The sequence below is a fragment of the Chanodichthys erythropterus genome, chromosome 23 (assembly GCF_024489055.1).
Source record: "Chanodichthys erythropterus isolate Z2021 chromosome 23, ASM2448905v1, whole genome shotgun sequence".
Classification (NCBI taxonomy): Eukaryota; Metazoa; Chordata; class Actinopteri; order Cypriniformes; family Xenocyprididae; genus Chanodichthys; species Chanodichthys erythropterus.
The window spans coordinates 14,783,595-14,802,193 of NC_090243.1; the positions used below are offsets into that span (position 1 = coordinate 14,783,595).

General features: G+C 34.4%; 1 protein-coding gene across 4 annotated transcripts in view; it reads right to left on the reverse strand.

Moving 5' to 3' along the window:
* LOC137013944 (matrix metalloproteinase-16-like) overlaps positions 1 to 18,599 on the reverse strand; it is a 74,961-nt gene that overhangs the window by 12,828 nt on the left and 43,534 nt on the right. For all 4 annotated transcript variants that reach the window (XM_067378003.1, XM_067378004.1, XM_067378001.1 and 1 more), the window contains 2 exons: positions 14,338 to 14,499; positions 11,125 to 11,342 (listed from right to left, as the gene is read on the reverse strand). In XM_067378003.1, the coding sequence (XP_067234104.1) occupies positions 11,125 to 11,342; positions 14,338 to 14,499 (380 nt within the window). The remainder of the gene's footprint in view (positions 1 to 11,124; positions 11,343 to 14,337; positions 14,500 to 18,599) is intronic.

The following is an 18,599-nucleotide window of genomic DNA, read 5'->3' on the forward strand; positions in this document are numbered from 1 at the left end:
TTTTTCTTTCATTGAATCTCTCTCTTTCTCTCTCTCTCTCTCTCTCTCTCTCTCTCTCTCTCTCTCTCTCTCTCTATATATATATATATATATATATACAGTCAAACCACAATTTATTCAGACACCTTGAACATTTCATTCATTAATAGTTTATTCACTATAGTTTAAAGAAATGGTAATAAAATATGACAAGATCTCAGAGTTAAACTGTGTCAGAATAAATTAATCTTAATTATGTCAGATAACACTTAAGCAAAACATGGTCAGGTCAAAGTGTCTGAATAATTTTTGGTTCCAAATCTTTGTCAATTTTACTGGTAGTCCACTGTATGAAGAATTTTTGGGTATAATATGTCACAGTTTACTTTATTTTGCTATATTTTCCTGCACCCACTAGTAAAAATATATCAAAAATGATATAAAAATGAAAATAAAAATGATTTTTTTTTTCTGCCATCTCTATTCATTCCAAAGCTTCTTTTTTTCTTCTTCTGTTGAACATAATTATTTTGTGTAGAACAGCTGGAACATGGTCTTGATCAACGTCGCACCGATAGCATCTATAGAACCACTTCTTTTTTATATGAGAAGTTCTGAGATACTTCACTGTATCTCTGTATCTCTCAGAATACAATTTAACAGCAAGCTTGAGTTTAACATAATGGTTCGAGAATGACAACTCCATTATTCTTCACGCTCTGATTTGCTTCTTCTGACTAATCTTTTGTAGCAAATTGAAGCATGCAATTTGACCATCAGAATCTCTAAAACTGAGGGCCGCTTTCATTTTGTCCTGCAGTAAGGCACTCAGACGACACTTCTTCAGCCTGTTAATCCTGCCTGTTCCTCTCTATACTCAAATACAGAGACATCATTCTTCAGATTTTCACCACTATTTTAATTCCACCTGTTCTGACAAAAATCTTGTACCAACTAGTGTTATTGTAGTATTATATTTATATTTATTATATTAACATATTTATGATTTATGGCTTTGGTTTTCTTGCAGTTTTAGAGTAAAACGTTTTTGAAAATATATATTTAATATAGAAATTGAAAATAGTATTTTTTGTGCATTTTTCATAATAAAATGTAAAATTCTGTAACTATTTTTAAGTTTACTTTTTTACTTTTTTTTCACTTCAGCAATAATTTGCCAAGAGTCATCTTAAAAGATCAAAATTAAGTCTGTGCTCTAAAGCATTCAAAACTGATGACAGTTTAAGTTCTTCTGAACTAAGGAAGTATTAAGAATTACAGGTGCTGGTCATATAATTAGAATATCATCAAAAAGTTGATTTATTTCACTAATTCCATTCAAAAAGTGAAACTTGTATATTATATTCATTCATTACACTGATACATTTCAAATGTTTATTTCTTTTCATTTTGATAATTATAATTGACAACTAAGGAAAATCCCAAATTAAGTATCTCAGAAAATTAGAATATTACTTAAGACCAATACAAAGAAAGAATTTTTAGAAATCTTGGCCAACTGAAAAGTATGAGCATGAAAAATATGAGCATGTAGGTGTGGCATGGAGTCGATCAGTCTGTGGCACTGCTCAGGTGTTATGAGAGCCCAGGTTGCTCTGATAGTGGCCTTCAGCTCTTCTGCATTGTTGGGTCTGGCATATCGCATATTCCTCTTCACAGTTAAGGTCAGGCGAGTTTGATGGCCAATTAAGAACAGGGATACCATGGTCCTTAAACCAGTTACTGGTAGCTTTGGCACTGTGTGCAGGTGCCAAGTCCTGTTGGAAATGAAATCTGCATCTCCATAAAGTTGGTCAGCAGCAGGAAGCATGAAGTGCTCTAAAACTTCCTGGTATACGGCTGCGTTGATCTTGGACCTCCGAAAACACAGTGGACCAACACCAGCAGATGACATGGCACCCCAAACCATCACTGACTGTGGAAACTTTACACTGGACATCAAGCAACGTGGATTGTGTGCCTCTCCTCTCTTCCTCCAGACTCTGGGACCCTGATTTCCAAAGGAAATGCAAAATTTACTTTCATCAGAGAACATAACTTTGGACCACTCTGCAGCAGTCCAGTCCTTTTTGTCTTTAGCCCAGGCAAGATACTTCTGACGCTGTCTGTTGTTCAAGAGTGGCTTGACACAAGGAATGCGACAGCTGAAACCCATGTCTTGCATACACCTGTGCGTAGTGGTTCTTGAAGCACTGACTCCAGCTGCAGTCCACTCTTTGTGAATCTCCCCCACATTTTTGAATGGGTTGTTTCACAATCCTCTCCAGGGTGCGGTTATCCCTATTGCTTGTGCACTTTTTTCTACCGCATCTTTTCCTTCCCTTCACCTCTCTTTTAATGTGATGGACACAGAGCTCTGTGAACAGCCAGCCTCTTTTGCAATGACCTTTTGTGTCTTTCCCTCCTTGTGCAAAGTGTCAATGGTCGTCTTTTGGACAACTGTCAAGTCAGCAGTCTTCCCCATGTTTGTGTAGCCTACAGAACTAGACTGAGAGACCATTTAAAGGCCTTTGCAGGTGTTTTGAGTTAATTAGCTGATTAAAGTGTGGCACCAGGTGTCTTCAATATTGAACCTTTTCACAATATTCTAATTTTCTGAGATACTGAATTTGGGATTTTCCTTAGTTGCCAGTTATAATCATCAAAATGAAAAGAAATAAACATTTGAAATATATCAGTCTGTGTGTAATGAATGAATATAATATACAAGTTTAACTTTTTGAATGGAATTAGTGAAATAAATAAACTTTTTGATGATATTCTAATTATATGACCAGCACCTGTAATGCAGTGCAGAAAACTTTCTTCCTTTTCCATTATCTGACACCATACATGACTACACAGGCACAATAAAAATTGCCATTCTCCCGTCCGCCCACAGCAGTCAGCATGAGACTTTTGGTAGTGAAAGTAGTATTCTGTCTCCTTGGAGAAAATACTGTAACTGAAATCTTATTAAACCAATAAATCACAGGCATTTTGGTTATTATTGGTGTTTACTAATATCTCTAATGCTATGGCTTGTAGTTCGGGTTAGTGATTTGGACAAACCCAAATGAAACTGTGGTGTGTAACTTGTCACATACTGTTCGTGCTACAGACTTGAATGACAGCTCAAATGTCAATTGGTTTGCAACCGCAAATGAACACAAAGACAACACTCCAGGATTGTGGCAACAAGTCGCCTTTTTCTTCGCTTCTATATAAGCTCCTACTTTTTCTCATCCTGCTCTTCTATCAGAAAACCAGAGACAAACAAATTTGACTGGCACTGTGTAATCACAGGGAGGCCCACACAGACAACAGTGACATATGCACAACCAGTAAACGTGTGGTCCCTGGAGGCAACACATTCATCTGCGTTTCATTATTGTTTGGCTATGAGAGAAGACACGCTGTTGTTTCTGCGTTCAGCTCTATACAGCCTGAATGAGTGATAAATGACAAGCCACAGGACACGTTGCATAGCTAGACTCTGTCACATGAAATGTTTAATGTCGGCATGAAATGAACGTTGCTATAGTCTTTCCTTCCCTATTGTGACGTATATCCGAACGGCTGAAATCAAACAAGAAAAAATGTAGTGTGGGACTTGCTTTTGTCCATCAGGATGGTTTGGATGGTTGTGGTTTGCTATTGGTCGGTCTCATGCGAGTGACAGGTTGTCCCGCCCTCGCGCCAGTAAACGTCATCAGAGAAGAGATGTTGCTGCAACGGAGGGGAAGTTATTTTCATTGAAGATTACGAGGGCACATGAATTTAAAAAAAAATAAAATTATGTGTACATTTATAGGCCTAATAAATACTGCGATGTTACATAAAAAATAGGAATTGTCAATTTTGTTATAAAAGTTATATTTCAACCATAATTTAATTTTAAGATAATTGTATTTATTTATTTATTTGCATCAAGATAACCTACAACAGCGTAGATGAGCACATATAACTTAGTTAAAATATATTTTTTTTGCAGGTATATTGCATCTGTGAGATCATAAAATGTAGGCTTAAAATGTGTGGTTTATTTTTTTTAAGATTACAAAATAAAAGCTTATTAAATATACTTATATAGTAGATCTTTTTATACACAAATAAAAGTGTAAAATATATTAAATATTCATTCATATATTTATCATGCATTATATAATAATTATTATTTAATATATATACTATTTCTATTGCATTATTTGAGTGTACAGACTTTCATTTTGAAATTTAAAAAAGTGTATTTTTAATATTAAAATAAAAACTTAATAAATATATTTTTATTGTATATTTATTATAAATAAACACAAATATAAGATATATTAAATATTTTATGTTTTTATTTATTCATATATTTGTCATGCATTATATAATATTTATTATTTAATATATATAATTTTCATTGCATTATTTAAAAACTAAAGGTAAAATAAGCTAATAAATATTTATTTATTTTTTGCATCAAAATAACCTACAACAGCGGAGATGAGCACATATAACTTAGTTAAAATATATATTTTTTTGCAGTCATGTATATTGCATCTGTGAGATCATAAAATGTAGGCTTAAAATGTGGGGTTTCATGAATTTTGGAACTTAAAAAATGGGTCACGGACTAAAAATGTATTCTGCTTTATTCTGTAAGAGAGAATGCCTTATGTGACCCTCTGTACCTCGTTTTTAGGAACAGTCACTCTCAGAGAAATCATTATCTGGTACAAGTTGGTCTTCAATTTAAAATATCTTGAATTTAGCTGCGTAACATGGAGGAGTTAAATGTTAAATATAATGTTGTAGTACAGGAAGCAGTGGTAGGATAAGAGAAATTGAAGCACACGCTGTTCAATTACGAGACTCAGAACTTCTTGTCATATCAGAATAGTTTAGTGTACTGTTCCTAAGCTTCCCTGCAGTATATAGGGCTGGAATCATGTTTAAGTTATAAGTTTGAAACAATATAAGGGTAAAAAAATAATGACAGATTTTTTTCATTTACAGATGAACTTAAATCAGACTTAAATCAATGTAATTTCTGATTCAAAGGTTTGTTAAAGGGTTAGTTCTCCCAAAAATGAAAATAAAGTCATTTATTACTCACCCTCATGCCGTTTCACACCCGTAAGAGGTTAATTAATCTTCGGAACGCAAATTAAGATATTTTTGTTGAAATCTAATGGCTCAATGACATTTCCTCGCTTAAAATCCATTAATGTACTAAACACATATTTAAATCAGTTCAGGTGAGAACAGTGGTTCAATATTAACATTATAAAGCAATGAGAATATTCTTGGTGCTCCAAAAAAACAAAATAACAACTTATATAGTGATGGCTGATTTCAAAACACTGCTTCAGGAAGCTTCGGAGCGTTATGAATCTTTTGTGTCGAATCAGCGGTTCGGAGCGCCAAAGTCACATGATTTCAGGTGTTTGGCGGTTTGACACGCGTGTCGAATCATGATTCGACACGCTGATTCATCTGAGCTCCGAAGCTTCCTGAAGCAGTGTTTTGAAATCGGCCATCACTATATAAGTTGTTATTTAGTTTTTTGGGCGCGCCAAAAATATTCTCATTGCTTTATAATATTAATATTGAACCACTGTACTCACATGAACCGATTTAAATATGTTTTTAGTACATTAATGGATCTTGAGAGAGGAAATGTCATTGCTGTCTATTCAGGCCTCACTGAGCCATCGGATTTCAACAAAAATATCTTCATTTGTGTTCCAAAGATGAACGAAGGTCTTACAGGTGTGGAATTAATGACATTATTTTCATTTTTGGGTGAACTAACCCTTTAATTGTTAATGGAATGATTAAGGAACCAAAATCTCTACATTTCTCATATTTCCTGGCACTATAGCTATATATTGATTAATTCATATATTGAGGGGAAATATTTGAATTTGTTTGATTTTTCAGGACGAAGATCTCAACATTAGGATGTGAATACGGACTCCACGCAGAGCGCTCATGCGAGTGTGAGGTTTAGCCTGTTCAGATGATGCACACTGTAACAGCCAGCCAGCACTGAACACAGGGATGCGTGCAGGGAGATGGAGGGATGGAAAGATACATCGGAAAGATGAAAGCACCACAAGCAGTGTGGTGCTGGGCAGGTTGAGAGCTTGCTGCTGGGTGATCGGCCTCTATCTCTTGGTCTCTCGCTGTTTCACAGTCTACAGATCCCTCACCGGACTGTGAAACTCTCCTCACAGAACTGGACGGAAGAGATCTGTCACCGGGCACACACTTAAACCGCATCAAACACCAGACTCAGGAGACGGGCAGTCGGTTGAGTGAGACACTCTCTCCTACACACACATACTTACAGAGGGAGGGAGGAGGGAACTGACTGTTTATGTTACTGGAGAAATGATAGAGAACAAAGTGTGCTTTTATTTAAATTGGCAGAAATTGTACAAGGTTTATATAAAATAAAAAGCTTACTAAATATGTTTATATTTATTATAAATAAAATATGTAATATCTTTTATATTTATATATTTATATTTATCATGTATAATATATGCATATTTTATTGCATTATTTTATTGACTTTATTGTATAGACTTTCACTCTGACATTTAAAAAAGCTTATTTTTAAGATAAAAAATAAAAGCTTATTAAATATACGTATATAGATATTTTTATACACAAATAAAAGTGTAAAATATATTAAATATTTATTCATATATTTATCATGCATTATATAATATTTATTATTTAATATATATATATATATATTATTTTTATTGCATTATTTGAGTGTACAGACTTTCATTTTGACATTTAAAAAAGCGTATTTTTATAATATTAAAAATAAAAACTTATTAAATATTATATTTATATTGTATATTTATTATAAATAAACAAAAATATAAGATATATTAACTATTTTCTGTATTTATTTATTCATATATTTGTCATGCATTATATAATATTTATTATTTTATATATATATATATATATATGTAATTTTCATTGCATTATTTAAAAACTAAAGGTAAAATAAGCTAGATAATCTAGTTGCCCTAAACACATTTTGTCTATTTAGATATTTAATCGCCACAATAATGAATTTGAGTCATTATGTGATTCATATGATTAATTAATCAGCATATCATGAAATTATTATTTTTTTTTTACCTGATTGACAGAAATTATATTTCTGTTATGAGTGTTTGGCATGGTAATAGATATAACAATGTTGATATATTTGGTCTTGGTGGAATAGATCTGCCATAGGTTATTGCTGCTGCTGCTGCTGCAGAGCAAGTACGGGATTTGATAAAGCCAGTTCATACACGACACACTGCTGTGAGCAAGTAAGACATGCTGCTGCTGTACAATAATATACATGAATTATCCGTAGCAGATCTATACAGGTGGAGCTGGGGAAGCTGGAGGGTAGCGCATTAGCTACTGATACAGCAGGAACCAATCAGCTGTGCGTGCCATATATAGAAAATGATGTGATTGCAAGCAGATTGAGTTAAGGACCTATTAGCCTTTGCCATCTAGAGTTTCATGACAGAACTTTGTATAAATTTGAATTACATATATTATTAATTACGTTATCATATCAACCTTATTTTCAAGTGGTTGGATGACTGATCTCGTATCAAACTTTTCCTGATGATTATGGATCTGTCAGTGTAATTCTGTTGTCTACAGTTGAATATATTGTTGAACTCTTCATCTTTCAGCCGATCCACAACTGTGTGCCGCCAACATGAGGAAGCTGACACAGATATTACTGTGGATAGGCTTCACCTCAGAGCTTGGATGGCAGACTTTGAGCGTTTTACGGCACAGAAATATGTTTGTGTTATTGTCTAGCCGCGATGATAGACTACTCCGGTTTACAGCCTGCAAGAAAGCGAGCGACTGAGTGAGTAAGTGAGGAAATGTAACAGCATTCATGATAGATTTTGTTTTCCCAGAGGCGTCTGCTGTGAAACTGGGAGTGGAGACCTAGTGACAAGATTAGAGCCCAACAAAAACCCTCTTCAAGTGGAATAAATCTACACGTCAGCAAGAGTTTGGCTATTCAGAAAAAAAAAAAAAAAAGATACTTTGTGTATAGTCTGACAAATGAATTCCATCTATTTTTAAACAGAGAAAAATATACACAAAAACACTGGCTGTGTGTTAAGCGAGAGCACAGTAAATCTTTGCTGTGGCCTTCAGAGACGCACACGGAGATCAGAGAGTTACAACACAGTGTCTATTCACATACATCTCCTCAAGATGTGTGCTATCCATAAGTGAGATGGCGTACTATACTTTCAAAGAGAAACATCTTTTTAAAGCCGTTTCCATTGTTTATCTGTTGTTTTATCTCCCGCAAACCTCTTTTGGCACCCCTTGAGCAGTTAGTGGACATCGATTTGTAACTTTTTCCCTTATTGATGCACTTGCGATATGTAAATCTTTGTACTGATTTCAGTTTGCAGACTTTGGCAGTCATGGATTTTGGAGTCATCACTTTTCTGAAAGACTGAGAACATTGGCTACCAGTAAAAAAAAAAAAAAAAGGAAAAAAAAAGCTTTAAAAGATTTATTATTATATATATAGTTATTTACATATTTTTCATAAATTATAATTTATATATCTATAGCGATTTGACAGCACTAATATATATATATTAGTGCTGTCGAATCGATTATTCACAATTAATTGCATCTAACATAAAAGTTTGTAAATATATAATATATGTGTGTGTATATATACACACACACACAGTATATATATATATATATGTGTGTGTGTGTGTATGTGTATATATATTTATATATATATATATATATATATATATATATATATATATATATATATATATATATATATATATATATATATATATATATATATATATATATATATATATATATATATATATATATATATATATACACAAACTTTTATGTTAGATGCAATTAATCGTGAATAATTGCTTTGACAGCACTAATATATATATATATATATATATATATTAGTGGTGGGCATAGATAAATTTTTTTAATCTAGATTAATCTCACTGTATTCTTGGAATTAATCTAGAATAAAATGGCTCATTTGAATTCTGCCGAAGACATTCAGAATATGTGTGCTACCCATATATATATATATATATATATATATATATATATATATATATATATATATATATATATATATAGGCCTATATATGTCTGATGTCTGATTAGGCCTATAAACACCTCATTTCAAATAAGTAGAAAATACCAATGGTCTATTTCTATAGGGGGCATCCCATACAGTATGCATACCTCATATATATCCTTTTTACTATAGCATTTTGGAGATATGCCACATTATTTGACTTCACAGGTCTATAGAAGATTAACCTCAGTGGAGTTAAACTTGAAAAATTGTGTATATTGACATCTTACCGCGTTTAAAACAACATTGATTCTCATGTTCATTCATGTTTATTTGATGCTATAAATGGACTAGTAGGAAGAGATGATCGGTTTACGAGCCTCTTGAGCTGAGGCGCTACAGCAATCTGTCACGATCATGGTAATGGCACATTAAAGAGCAACAAAACGGTTTTTATTGTTTGAATTTCTTAAAAAACGACACAGTTTTAAAGCTGGGACTTTGTTTAATATCATAAGTAACCTGCTTTGTCTTGTCTGTTGATGTGTTGTCAGTTTCCTCTTTGCTCCGTGATGCATTTATCACTGTGTGTGGCCTGACAGCACCATGGCTTGTCAGACAAAGCAACAGTAACTAAGGGGGGCGGGTCTTTGCGAAGGGTCAGTTCGGCTAGGTATACATTCGTGCTAAACTATCAAGGTGAAAGTCATCATAACTTGCGTAGTATAGACCAGCTCCCAACCCAACTTTGAGAATAGATTAACGGCGCTATTTTTTTTATCGCCCGATAAGAGTCTCACATTAACGCAACACGTTAACGCCGATAAACTCCCACCACTAATATATATATATATATATATATATATATATATATATATATATATATATATACACACACACAAACTTTTATGTTAGATGCAATTAATTGTGAATAATCGATTTGACAGCTCAAATCGATTATTCACGATTAATTGCATCTAACATAAAAGTTTGTGTATATATATATATATATATATATATATATATATATATATATAAAACCATTCAAAAATAAACTATTGTAATAGCCTATACTTTATAATTTATTTCTGTGATGCAAAGCTGAATTTTCAGCATCTTTACTTCAATCAGTGTCACATGATCCTTCAGAAATCATTCTAATATGATGATTCTTTAATGAACAGAAAGTTCAAGAACGTTAAGAAGTTATATGTCTTTACCGTCACTTTTAATCAATTTAATGCATACTTGCTGAATTGAAGTATTTCTTTCTTTTTTTTTTAAATCTAACTGATCTATAGCATAAAACCAGTGTATTTGGCAATATATTGGTGATATGCAAATCTACAACAAACAGATGCTAAGTAATATTAATACTAATGTTTTGACTGTGTACTTCCATACTGATCCTAAAGAAAAACACTCAAGTACCCTTCTGTTGCTATAGTTACTCTGATTAACATGAGATTATGATATGTAATTACAAGACATTATTCGAAAATGCTGTAAACAGTTTAGTTGATCTGCTTTCCCTGAGCCTCCCTTTATCTTTTTTTCCACTGGTGAGGTTCAAGCTTTCATTAGTAGGGTCAGAGCCTCATAATCCACACCCTGTCATCCACACAGTGATTGCTAACGCTCAGCTCTTCTGATACACTCAACTCTCACACTAGAGGTTTAAGGATTCATTGAAGGCAGCTCTCAGGTTCAGCGAGCAAAGAAAAGCTCATTGGCTCTGACTAATAGGTCACTTTCCTTCAGCACAAGCTCAAGAGAACAAAGAGAAAACACCCACACACAGGAGGAGGAACGCTGGCTGAAATGTTTCCTGCGGCCGCCACGTGTGTGTTTGTCAGCTGAGGCTGCCAGCGCTCTAAACGCTGTGTTGAAGCGGCAGTTATGAGACCATGAGCTTGAAATGAGCTCATTTCATATAGTATTTAAGAATCTGTGTGTATGTTGTTTTGTGCATTTTAGACAGATACAGTTTGTCTCATTTGCTGGCTTACCTTAAACACGAACATCTCCCTCCTGAGGATGGCAAGTGTGTTGAAGCCGCCGTCACAGATGTCTGGCTTAGCGTTCGGGTGCATTGGTTTGTCGCCGGTTGGTATCCGTGGAGGACGCGTCTGCCGGTCGTTTTTGCGTGGATCTGCGGGAGGGTGTGAACGGGCGGGTGGGACCGTCGGTAGAGGTCTCGTGGGCTGAGGAAGTTTATCTGGAGGTCCTGAAGAGAGAGAGAGAGGGAGAGATGAGTGTTATCAAACACCAAATGTTTTCTAGTTTATAGTGATTTTTTTCACAATTAAGTGTGTTTGTAGCCAAAAACCTCCTTATAAAATGCAAAATTTGATCTCATAAGAAGTATTTAGACTAAAATATAACAGCCTACAGTTAAGCTAACGTACTATATTACTTGTTGGAATTATAAAAAATAATTTATTGAATGATGTGTTTAAGCATGATGCTGTTTTATAAAAGTTTTAGAGGCTAAATGCCATGTGAAGAAATATTGACTCACTTATGTGTATTTATCATATTTATGTTGTCGCTTTTATAAAGACACATAACAAATGATTTAAATTCAATTAAAAAATTAATTAATTAAATGGGCCTAAAAGATAAAATGTATATGATTCAATAAATACTTTTTACATTTTTAATGAATAATAATAAATAATTATTTTGAAAAAAAGTTATAGTATTATTAAAAATCTTATATTGTAAACATAATTTATATATTTTCTTATATATATTTTATTATATTTATATTGTAGTATATATTACAATTATTTCACCAAATAATACTTCATGGCCAATAATACTTCAATAACATTGTGTTATTATAAAATAAAATGGTCATCCAACAATTGTTTTTAACAAAAAAAAAAAAAAAAAATTATATTATATTTTATTTTTTACATATTTTTAGATTATATTTATTTATACTGTATATTTGGTATAAATAAAATATTTAATAAATATAAATATTTTTTATTTGTGTATATATTTGTTCACATATTTGTCATGCATTGTATAATATATTGAATATATATTTATTTTTATTGAATGCATTATTTTAAAAATAAAGGTACAATAAGCTATATAATCTATCTGACCGAATAATTGGTTTTATAATATTCATCTGGAGTGTTGGTATAATAATGTGCTCTCGCATCAGTTATAGTCCAGCATACACCTCGATTATCTGTGGACTCATTATCACAGCAGACGGCTGACCCACGCTGAAGAGTTCAAGCTGTTAGCACAATGAACTAAGACGTCAGATTTTTGGAAGAGCCAACAGAACACTACGAGCTGACAGATCGAGAGGTCAAGAAATCCTCTGTGAGAATGAAAGGATAGGTGATTAAATGGAGAAAATAATGAATGATTTTAAGTATGAGGGCAGCCTGACAGGATTACCCCTCTGGAGATGTGAGCGGCCCACAGGACCACAGAGAGGAGTGACTATTTGATATCAAATCTCCTGAAACAGAGCGAGGATTACAGCCCTTCATGTTACATAACACAGGGTGAAAGAAACAGACAGATACAGAGAGAGAGATCTGCTCTGGTTAGAGTAATGCATATTGAGAGAATGTGGTTGGGAATGTGTGCATGATACATAAGTAGTACGAGTATCTCCACCCTCTGTGGTCTCTTCCTGTGTCGGGGGGAGGAAAGAGGAAGACTGAAGGGACGGATGTTGGGTGGGATCCATGAAAGAGGATCTGAACATCTCACTGACATGATATTCTGAATTGGTGTGGAGGAACAGAGGAAAAATAAGGCACTATTTATGAGGAAAGTGTGTCCTAATGGTTTGGGGTGAAAAAATGATGACAGAATTTTCATTTTTGGGGTGTACTGTCACTTTAAGGCTAAGCAACCCACCATACCACATAGCAACAAAAATGTGGTTCATTTATGCTCTCTCCACAGGAAAAGAAGATAAAACCTGTATCTGAAATCGAATTCTTCCCTACTGTTTAGTTGGTCGAAAAACAATAAGTCAAAAGAGTAGTATGCTAAATACATAGTATTCGATAAACAGTAGGCGAAAAGTCCCTGGATGACCTACAACTTCTGGCTAGATTCTGAAGTGCGCATTCGATGTACAATTTATGAGGCCACAAGAAAGGATTTATGAATAGTAACAACATGGCGGATTTACACTCTAAAAAATAAAACATTGGTTCACAACAAAAAAAAAAATGTTAACGCTTTCCACTAGAATTTTTAACTTAAGCCAATTGGGAGAATTACATTAATTCAAAGCAATATTTCGAGTTGATCCAACATAATGTTTTAAGTAAGGTGAAGATGTTTTTTTGCCACAATAAAATGCATTTCTAAGTGACATGAACTTAAAAATTGTCAAAATGAATGCAACTATTTAAGTTGATCCAACATAATGTTTTAAGTAAGGTGAAGATGCTTTTTGGACACAATAAAACGCATTTCTAAGTAACGTGAACTTATCAAGCACTGCTTGTCACCATGATGGTAAATCTCCAAAAACCCACATTAACAGAAACTCTTCTAAATTAGCATAACAAAACACTAATTACTGCTAAATCTCCCTTACAATTAATCTTGTGCAAAAAACATTATATAACACTTAATTTTAGCATTTACTCTCCCTTTCAAGTGCCATGGGCAAAGCATGATGGGAAATATAAATCCCAGCCCAGTTTCACTTAACTTAAGTTCGTCTAAATTAAAAGAAGTGTTCACACAACTCAAAACAATGAAACATGTTTACACGTCATCGGATTGTATTTTACATTAACAGAACTTAAAATTAAATACATTTTTGATTAACTGAAAATGTTAAATTCATACTTTTTTAACGGCCGCAAAGTAAATTCAAATTCAAACGTAGTACCTACCTACTCGGTACGTGATTTGGGATGCGGCAACAATGTGTCCAGTGTGGTTTGATTTGTGACTCAAATGACTCTCATGAACCAGACCACTTTAGTGAATCAACAGTGCAACATTGTGGTTTGATTGGATTTGATTTGTATGTTGGATGGGATTCAGGAAAGACGATCTGAACATCTCACGGACAAGAATAAGGCACTTGATTTTTACATTTTATGAGGAAAGTCTCTGAATGGCTGCTATGTGGTTTCTAAGAAGTTCTGATTTGAGCCACACACTGACTTTTATTTAGTGTTTGTTCGTGAATTTAGTGTGTTCAGTGTGAATGTTACCGTAGATCTTCTGGATGCCCTGCAGATCGTCATGTGGCAGTCTGAAGTTCTCTGTGTCCATGTACTGGTAGAAAGGGGCCATGATGGCAGTGGGATCGTTGGAGTGCTCCAGGCCTAACGCATGACCCAGCTCATGTACCGCCACCAGGAAGAGGTCGTTCCCTATACACACAAAACACACAAATAAAACCATTCAAATTACTGTAAAATTGATGGAATAACTTTCAGATAAAGGTACCGCATCTTGGTTAAGACGCCATTAAAATGCTCTGATGTCACTTCTTATAGTTGCTGGTGTTTTTAGTCAATCTGATCACTGAATCAGTGACTCTTATGAGACAGTTTGTTGTTGTAGATCAAAAACATAGAGCAAGATATCAAGATGGTATATCAACAAATGGCTCGATTCTTTGAGAGAATCAAAAACGCACAGCACAAATGGTTCAGTTTGATTTGTGAACAAACGGCTCTGAGTCGGTTCATTTTAGTGAAACGAATAGTGCGACCATTGTAGACTGATTCCCAAGTTAGTGAATCAAAATGAATGATTCTTATGAGTGGATTCTTTTTTACTGTATCAAAACAAACAAATGACTCTTATGAGCTGGCTTTTTTTTGTGTATGTGAGTCAAATACTACGGAAGAGGATAAGGGCCAAGCAATAATAAAAAAAATAAAACCATCTCGAGATTAAAGTTGTTAAATTTCTAGAAAAAACTTGTTAAATTTTGAGGAAAAAAGTCAAAATGAAATGTTGAGAATAAACTCATTAAATTACGAGAAAAAAGTCGAGATAAAATGTTGAGAATAAAGTCATTAAATTACAAGAAAAAAGTCATTAAATTATGAGAATTCGTAATTTAACGAATTTGTTCTCATAATTTAATGACTTTTTTTCTCATAATTTAATGAGTTTATTCTCAACATTTTATCTCGACTTTTTTCTCGAAATGTAACAACATTTTTCTCATAATTTAATGAATTTTTTCTCGTAATTTAACAAGTTTTTTCTCGTAATTTAATTACTTTATTCTCAACATTTTATCTCAACCTTTTTCTCGAAATTTAACGAGTTTTTTCTCATAATTTAACAACTTTAATCTCGAGATGGTTTTATTTTTTTATTATTGCTTGGCCCTAATCCTCTTCCGTAAAATACCATGTGACCGTTGTAGTCCAGTTCTCAAATAAACAACACTTATGAGTCATTTCTTAAGCAGGTTTTTTTGGATTCAAAATGACCAAATGATTCTCATGAGCTGGTCCTTTTATCCAAAGTCCCAAGTAAGACATGCTGCTGCCATACAATAGCATACATTAATTATCCATAGCAAATCTATACAGGTGGAGCTGGGGAAGGTGGAGGGTTTTTGAAAGTGCGCTGCAAACTGCTACAGCAGAAGGTGACCAAGTATTTGAAGGTTGAGCAGCGAGCTCATTGGCTACTGATAAAGCAGTAACCAATCAGCTGTGCCCTATAGAAAATGATGATTGCAAGCAAAATCAGCCTGTGCCATCTAGAGTTTCATGACATGATCTAAAACAAAGAAAATGCCACTAAATTCAAAGCAAAGTCTGCATGTGTCAGATATAATGATATGTCAAAATCAAAGCTGCTTTCTGCATCTGTGCGTGTGGTTGTTTGTGTGCGTAATTGTTATCCATCTCTGTTTCCACTCCAGAATAACTCATCCAGAGAAACCACAGCTACTGCTGGGATTCATTACAGTATGAACGCTGTCACTACACACCCTCACATCAAACATCCACACTGAGCATCTTCCCTCTGTGCACAAATGGAAAACCCCACCCTGCTCGTCCCGTGATGGTTTGGAAGCAGGATCTTACGCCACAGGCCAGAAAACAGTCCAAACACCAAAGTTAGGCAGACGTTATGCGATGGAAAAAGAGGACTGCAGAAAACAGCACACCCATGACAGCCACATCAGCAGCTACAGACAGCTGTCTATCCTTCCTCTTCACCATCAGTTGTGATGCACTCCGTCTCACTATCTTTTATTTGCTGACACAAATGAATACGACACATTTTCATTCAGTCAACTTGTGTTTTATGTAAACTGCTCGGCGCAGGAGACGCAGATCAAATGATGCGTTTTGCATGCCTGGATATTTCGGTCTATTTCAGCGCATGGAACGTTGCCCCGGAGAATTCTGCGGCATCAAAGCCGAGGCTGCAAAACATTCCAAAATACACAATTGACCAAATGCTACTGAGCGAACAAAACACACGAGACCAGTTACAGTTCTGTTATCGGAGAAAAATATTAGTTTGGTAGGATTTTAGAAGGAAATAAACTGTATGTACACAACACAGAATCGTTATTAGGAATTTATGATTAACAGGATGGCGGGAATGCAAGAATGTAATCAAGAGAGAGACTTTGTAGTATGATAGAAAATGGGCCGCACTGTAACTGAACTGTCTGAAATTAGAGCGATCAGTTTTTCAAAACTTTGTTGCATAAATCATCCTTCACCGTTTATGCTAAAGACGTGAATGGCATTTCAAATCTTAGACTTTTAAGGAAAAATCTTTGCCATCTAATGACTTGGATGAGCTCTTTTGAAATAAAGCAACTGCTAATCAACTCCTGGGCCATCCCAAAACTTGCAAAACATGACTGTATTAAAGTTAAACATAGTAATTTTTCATAAAATATAAAAATTTAGTTCACTTATGCTCTCAGGGATAAAGGATAAAGCCAGGATAGAGAAATGTATCAAAATCATAGCGCAAAACCAGTAGCTATAGTTAGGTTCTTATGAGTTAATTTAAGAATCAAAAACACACAGCACAGTGTAGTTTGATTCATGAGTAAATGACTCTTATGAGCCGACTCTTATGAGTCATTTTAGTGACTCAAACACTGTAGTTTGATTAACAAATGAACTACTGTTATGAGCATTACTTTTTGTGTGAATTAGAACGAATAAATGACTCTCGTTAGCAGTTTTTTTGTGAATGAAAATTGACAAATGATTCTTATGAGCCAGTTCTCAGAACAGCAACCAGTTATATTTTTTCCTAAAATATAAAAATGTAGTTTATATGCTCACTCCTCAGAAAAATAGGGGGGAAACAGTGTGAGACAAAGATGAATCAAAAACAGAGCAAGATCAGTGTAATTTAATTCCTGAACAAATGACTCTTATGAGTCAATTTGTGAATCAAAAACACACATCACGGCCAGTGTAGTTTGATTTGTGACTGAATGACTCTTATGAGCCTGTTTATTTTAATGAATCAGAAACCAATGCAATCATTGTAGTTTGATTCACATATGAACAAACAAATGATTCTTATGAGCCAGTTCTTTTTCAGTGAATCAAAACAAACAAATACCCTATAAACAAAACGGTGTTCCACAGAAGAAAAAAAGTCCTACGGGTTTTGAATGACATGAGGGTGAGTAAATAATGACAGAATGTTCATTTTTGGGTGAACTGTCCCTTTAAGGCAGGGTGTATTCATCCAGTAACCACATAGCAAGGCCCTGTCCCAAACTGAGCCCTAATAAGCCCTCACAGTCTTCCTCCGAGTCCACACATATCGGCCACAAAGGGGGTACTTGCGAGCACCCTTCAGAAATGTAAAATAACAAATGGGACACCCTTCGGACTTGTAAACTTATAGGACAACAAGCATATGGCGGCCATTGTAAGTCCACAAGACTGCAAGAGCACAGTAAGTGTGCCATTTGGGACATCACAGCAATTGCTTAAGCAAAAAATGTCAAAAAACCATACATTTAGGCCTACTTTTTTTTTTTTTTTCATAAAATATAAAAATATTTTTACATTTTTTTTCCTCTCTCCATGGGAAAGGAGGATAAAACCAGTGCGGGAAAAATCTGGTGATGTGTGAAATAAAGTGTGAGTGTCATACAGTATCAGCTGACTCAGTTCTCCCAAGATGCTCCTGCTGAAGTTCAATCAGGAACAGCTGTGTTTGAACCATCACATCTCTTATGTAAGACCCAAGACCCTGATTAATTAGCAGGCAGCTGAAAGGCAAGTTCACACATCAAAAAGAGGAGAAGAAAAGCAAAGTGATGGGAAACAAAAATGGGACACGGACATGAAAAGACTGTTCAATTTGTCAAGACCACTGACATCAATCTGGGAATTACCTTATCTTCACTCATGCTTAAAATGTAGGTGCCAAATGCCCAATAAAACATGCTCATACCACAGTATTTTGATATATATATATATATGATGGCACAGAATGATTATTCATT